The 6,265-nt window shown below is 43.0% G+C and overlaps 1 protein-coding gene across 1 annotated transcript; it reads right to left on the reverse strand.

The window, feature by feature from the left end:
- Nucleotides 1-301: 301 nt before the first annotated feature.
- On the reverse strand, nt 302-6,037 carry adprh (ADP-ribosylarginine hydrolase). The gene is made up of 8 exons (XM_070851463.1): nt 5,795-6,037; nt 5,016-5,130; nt 4,744-4,852; nt 4,290-4,388; nt 4,098-4,203; nt 2,759-3,025; nt 2,418-2,632; nt 302-1,019 (listed from the first exon to the last, which is right to left on the reverse strand). The coding sequence occupies exons 1-8, from the start codon at nt 5,800-5,802 to the stop codon at nt 871-873; spliced, it is 1,068 nt and encodes a 355-aa protein (XP_070707564.1). The 5' UTR covers nt 5,803-6,037; the 3' UTR covers nt 302-870.
- Between the last annotated feature and the right edge of the window lie 228 nt (nt 6,038-6,265).

Below are 6,265 nucleotides of genomic sequence, written 5' to 3' on the forward strand. Positions count from 1 at the left end.
TATCTTCCAGCAGTGTGTTTTTAGCCTTGTGGGGGTTTTCTAAGTACCACGACACAAATGGGAAACACAGACTGTCGCAGGATTCTCATGAAAACAGCATGAAAGGAGGCATTTAAAGAGGAGGGGATTTTTAGCAAATAATGTTTTTTTTTTTTTTTTTTTTAACTCGATCCAGTAGTTAAAACCACCCCTTTGCCCTTCTTCTCTCCTGTAGGAAAATAATTAATAAAAAATGGACAAGACAAAAAAAATATTAAAACAACAATGACCAAAAAATAAAGTTTTCAACTCAACTACAAAGCAGTGTTTGTTTAATTTATTGTAGCATTAATTGCACACGTCTGGAGGATGGCAAACGGATTTGCTCTGCACTGCATGAAGTAACGGTTAACAACCATAATGATAGAAATGTATTTTTCATAAGTCATCGACAAGAGCACATTTAATTAGAAGCTCGCTAAACAGTTGCTATTATGTCAGCTTGACAAAACGGAGTAATTACCTCCGAGGGGACTCTTTGTATTCTCTTCACATTCTCATTAGCTTGAATCCGTTCCACTCGGTGATATGACTGCATGCTGTTTAAAAGTGGTCACTAGGGGGCGCCCTCTGTACACACCAGCCTCAATGCCAATATCACGAGACACAGTCTTTGTGCAGAGTTGACTCTTTGGGTCAGTGGGACACTCTGCTTCCCCTTCAGGCGAGTGTGACACCACACTTTGTGCGTATGTGACAGTACTCTAGATCGATGTACTACTGAGAGCACCAACTGGTTCTACGTCAATGTGCCAGAGTGTGGCCTAGTTTCCCCCCCAGTACAAGATGTTTGGACGCCGTCTGTCACTGCCGCAGGCTGTGACGGCCCTCTCAGTGTGACAGGGCATAGAGTTGCTCGGCGCTGCGCTCCAGTCGGTCCCGGTACTCCAGGTTGGAGTAGTTGCCTTCAGGGACCCCCTGCGTGCCGTAGAGGAGACCCCAGCAGCAGCAGGCAATTACTGCCGTGCTGTCGCTGTCACCTGAAGGGGAAGGAGAGAACAGCATGAGCACAACAAGTCCTGTGATGAATCAGAAGTCAACAGCGTTTGTCTTTAATCAAAAAGCATCTTTTTTGGTTTTAAAGCTGCAACAGTATTCTAATACATATACTACACTTTAATACTAACCAATTCATCACCCAAGTCTGCAGTTCCCCTCAGCTACAGAGCATCTTAGCATCTTTCAGCTTATTGTTTTGGTTAGCAAAACAATAAGCTGAAATAAGATATAAGTCAGATATTTTCCTCAGAAAAGACCAAAAGAGAGAAGAGACCAAAAACTTTAAGACCAAAAAAAAGACCAAAAAAGTTAAAAGAGGGTGAATATTAGACTAAACGCGACTCAAGGTGAATGATAATGTTGCTCTGCATCTATGCTGGATGTATTAATAGGCAAACAGATACTAACAAGTTTGCTAACTCTCAAACTCTTACCAATAAAAATGAAAGCTAAAATTCATAACCAGTAAGACAGAAAAAGTTTCACAGTCTGGCTTTAAGAAGTCATACTGTATATAATATATCTGTGTTGTGTTCAAAGATTCAAAGAGGTTCTGCTTCCTAAAATGGCTTAAAAAATGTTTTTTAAATTAAATCACGTAATGCAGGTTAAAATTCAACATGTTTCACCAAAACTGTTCATCTATCTGTCGATAAATTAGAATATTCAGATATAAATGTTTTGTTTATTGCATATTATTGCGTGATATTGGGAAGTTAAATGGTAAATCAGACCCTCTTTTAAATCTTTCAGTATGATTACAACAACAGATGAACACATCTTACACACTGACACAAGCTCCAGCCGAGGATCGTGCACTGACAAATGGCTGTGAATTGTCACACTGGGTATTCAGGAATTTATTCTACTGCCAAAAGAGAGGGTGTGTTAATCTTTACTTCAGAGCAAATGCGTTGTTGTATCTCAGCCATGACAGCTATGGCACTTGGGCACAATTGAACATCTGTTGGAGGTTGACTTCAGTTCCCAGAGTTCATAAGCAGATCAGTCAGCCTTTGTTGTAGAAACAAACTAACTGTGAGCTGTATGAAAGAAGTTTCCTTTACACTTCATTTGTGGCGTCTGTACAAAGTTACTTCTGTCCTCAAGACTGCGACAGATGACGACCAATTAGAGGTTAAATCATCAGCCCATATGGCTCAACTGAGCAAAAGTGTCCTGATTCTAGATGAGAATGACGTTGGGAGAGTGAAACAAGAGGAGTGTTTGCAAAAAGAATGTGAAATTATAAAGTCCATTATTCATTTTTAGTGATGTCTGGTATTTGGTAGGATTAAAGTTGGGGCAATGCTTCTCTGTCAGCCTATAAGAGCCACAACAACGCCAAAAAAAGACATAGTCACGTTTGAGTCTCTGACCTCCGTGGAAGCCGGCTCTGCTCATCAGCTCCTCCCAGTCTGAGCCCGCCCCCAGCAGGGCGTCCAGCGCTATCATGGGAGCGTCGTGGCCGCTGCGTCCCGCCCAGCCCGACAAGCTGAAGCTCTTGTAGGCTTCGTCTCTCTCAGCTGGGCCGTAGGAGGAGGGCCAGATCACAGGTCCCACCCCGTGAGAGATGCCCCTAAAATCCAGGTACCTGTGGGCAGACGTCAACACCATCCATCATCCTACTGTTAGTACACTGTTTATGTTAGTGATAATTATACATACACACATATCCTTTAGTAGTAAAGTACGTTGTATATTTGTGGATGGATCTTACCACTGCCACTTGTCACAGAAGTAGCCCCAGTCTCTCTCCGTCTCCTCCACAGCGAAGCCTCGACCCTGAACGAAGGTCCTCGCTATGGGACAGGCCTCGTTGATCAGACCCAGGCCCCACGTTGTGATCGGCCTGCGCTGGATGGCGTACGCGGTGAAAAGAGCCGCTGCTACGGCTCCCAGGAAACCAGTGGGGTGAGGGTGGGTCATCCTGCCTGTCTCCACGGCAACCGCCACCAAGGACATCAGCTGGTCAGGCTTCGGATACCTGGTGGGGACAAAGTTAAGTCCTTATCTGCATTTATTATGGGGAGAATTAAGCTGGAGTTTTCTCCACAAACCTAATGAGGTCCATCACACACCTGGGAAAGATGTTTTGGCATTCTGTGTCAGCACAGTTTGGATATAAATTATGTTCACGCTTAATTACTTCTTTTCACACTTTAATTGACACAAATGTTTTAGCCCAGAAACTCTATTATTTATTTGTTATTTTCTGCTCAGCGATCAAAGAATGTAGTTTTATTCCGCTGCTGTGTTTATTATAAATGACTTCGGATGAGAGCAGCAGCTGTGTGCCTCAACTGTAAATTTAGAAGCGAAATGTTCGATGTCAGATTTTCTACGCGTCATTGGGAGACCAAACCGACTGTGATTTTTAAAATCATGTTGGTTCATTTACTTTTTAAACATTTCATTCTGCTTCGCCGGCCTGAGTGAAAACATAACGTTGTGTCATTGCAAACTAAATATCTTCGGGTTTGGACAAAACTTAACATCTGAAGACGCCACCTGGGAATCTGCCATGCACATTTTTCCTGAACGATTAATTGATAATGAAAAAAAACATTACTCCCCTCATTTCTGTCTGAGATGAGTGACAATCTTTTTCGTAGGTCCTACAAATCAGTGAGTAAATTTATTCAATTTATTCACTTTGTGCTACTATCTCTGAAACACAGCCAGTAAATCAGGAAGCTCAGAGTTATTTTGGACTCTGACCTTAAGTTTGAAGGTCAAGTCAGTAACATAAGAAGGGCACCTCTTTAAAAACATAATAACGGCTACAGTATTTATATATCATATACCATACATACCATATTTGCTGGAACACTTATCATTTAGAGATACTGATTATTAATTTACATTTGCTACCTGAATCATGTTCAATTTATAACATATTTCTTTTTCTGCCCGTATCCCTCAGTTGGTCATTAATATTCCCAGCACGGCAAGGTCATGGACAAAATAATAACCAAACCCATGGAGGGCTCAGGCAAAACACAGAACATCGAAACTGGAATGCATACAGATTTGAGTTTTTATGTATTTATGGTCACCTGAGGCCAATGCACATGGACCTCATGGCCGCTCCACAGCCCGTCCCCTCGGGATTATAGGGCACTCTGTAGCCCCCTTCCTCTCCAGGCTTCAGCTGGGAGACTCCTAAGAGAGCAAATGGGAGTAAGTCACATCTCTGCCATCGCTACAAAGAAATACGATCTGATTAGAAAATGAAGACATTGCCTCACCCAGAATGCTTGAAGGCCCTGGTTTCCTCCCGTCCATGTCTTTCATCCCCTCCACATATCGAGTCGCCACCTCGTGCATGAGCTCCTCCCCCCCCTTCCCTACGAGGGACACGACTTGATCAACCTGTTGTTCATATTGATGTTTTTAAAGATGTAGCAGATCTGTTGACAAGGTTGGGTGTTTGCCTTATCACAGTAAAGGTTAAGTGGAATTTCTCCCGTTTTCCTCCCACTTGTGCGGAGCCGTAATAGAGCAGCAAATCAAAGCATGACTGGAAATTAGATTTAACCTTTAGTTTGGGCTCATGAGGAGGAGGGTGTGGTGTGGAGCGTCCTGATGAGGCCTCATCAGAACGGCGCTATCACGTCAATCCAATCAATTCCTACTTTGAAACAAAATGAGCACAGGAGTGATCGGAGGGAGCAAATGGGTCCAATGTCCTTTCTGTCTCACCAGTTGCCAGTCCCTCTGCCGTCGCCAGATGCAGGACTGTGTCATCGCTCACTGGCCAATCAGGGAGCTCAACCTTGATGTTCTTCAGACCACCGAGCTCCTTCAGCTCCTGCAAGAACGGGAACATTTTAGGTTTAACACAAGTTTAGCAGTAAAGCAGCTTTATCTCAAACTCAGCCATCAGTTATCATTTAGTATAAAACTAGATAATGTACACAGGATCAAAAGATTACATGTTTTCTCAGTTAGACCCTGTTTGGTCCTGCACTGACCTGGTGAATAGCTGGTCCCGACTCGTTGTACTCCCACAGCTGGTTCCTGTATCCCAGAGCATCACCAACGCCGCTCAGCAACATGGCTGCCTTGTAGTGCTCCACTGTCACAGATCTGCTGGGACAAGAGGCACAAATAGACAAACGCCACTCCATTAACACACGGACGCCACTTTGAAATGTCTGTATGAAATGTGCTGAGGAGGAGCTCCTTTATAGGAGTCATCAACATCATTCACCTTCTGTCTTACAGTCAAGTTCACTTTCACGTAGCTGTTTACAATGTTTCAAATGTTTTTGAATGTGAGAGAAACACCACTAATGCTATCTTTCATTATTTCTCATTGGAATCATTAAAATTGATTAAAGACCACTGTGGGAATGTGCCACCCCAAACCAGGAGGTTTAGTGCTGCCACTGTGATGTGGGTGCTGCACTGAGGCAAAGTATGAGATGCAGTATTTTTGCAAAGGTCTCACAGTGGGAAAAGATCAGAATGCTTACAGGAAGGCTTCAAAATACTTTGCCAATAGCCTGTATTTAAAATGAAGACTAAGCACTCAAACTATTCAGTGTAAAATAAAACCACAGAAAGAAAAAGCAACAACGCACAGAACAGTTATGCATGTTGAGGTAAATTCATATATTAAATTATAATCCAAATGAATGTCCCCAGTTTTAATGACATATAAACATTCTCTGGCTTAGTTTGAGAGTGGTTTCAGTAAAATCTTGCACTTGCTGCAGGAAACCCTTCCTCCATGCAGTCGCAGCCTCACCGGTTCATTGCTGCGAATCCTTCCCCGAAATCACGCTTCACCAGGCGGTCACACTCTAAAGCTGACACCGGGGCTGCAAAATGAAGCGCTGCAGAGTTTGTTGTTAGTCGTGAGTATTATCTGTGTCCCGGCTGACAGACAGAAAGGCCTCCAGCAAACACAAGAGTTTAGTTACTGAACGCTACTTTCCAAACTCCGGCCTGCAGGCTGAGCTCCCTGAAGACTTGAGGGGCTAAAAAAAGACACAGCGGTAAACCAGTTTTAGAAAGCTGGTTTCAAGATGGAGACATAGCAAAACAAATGGCAGATATTCTCTGTAACACGAGGGCAATCATTGACTCACTGCCAGACACTTTTACACAGCTAAAGCACAGTTAGCTATTTTTGTATTAACATTTGTGCTGCTAGAGCAAAGTGCAGACATTTAAGAATGACCCTTACAAACTGTAACTATCATTCTTATTAAAATAC

This window comes from Pempheris klunzingeri, chromosome 20, assembly GCF_042242105.1.
Source record: "Pempheris klunzingeri isolate RE-2024b chromosome 20, fPemKlu1.hap1, whole genome shotgun sequence".
NCBI lineage: Eukaryota > Metazoa > Chordata > Actinopteri > Acropomatiformes > Pempheridae > Pempheris > Pempheris klunzingeri.

Bases quoted from the DNA above. Each gene is read 5' to 3' on its own strand.
- adprh (XM_070851463.1), bottom strand. The intron at 4,389-4,743 runs GTGAGACAGAAA...TGTCCCTCGTAG, and splicing joins GGCAGAGGGACTGGCAACTG to GGAAGGGGGGGGAGGAGCTC. The intron at 1,020-2,417 runs GTCAGAGACTCA...CTTCCCCTTCAG, and splicing joins CAGAGCCGGCTTCCACGGAG to GTGACAGCGACAGCACGGCA.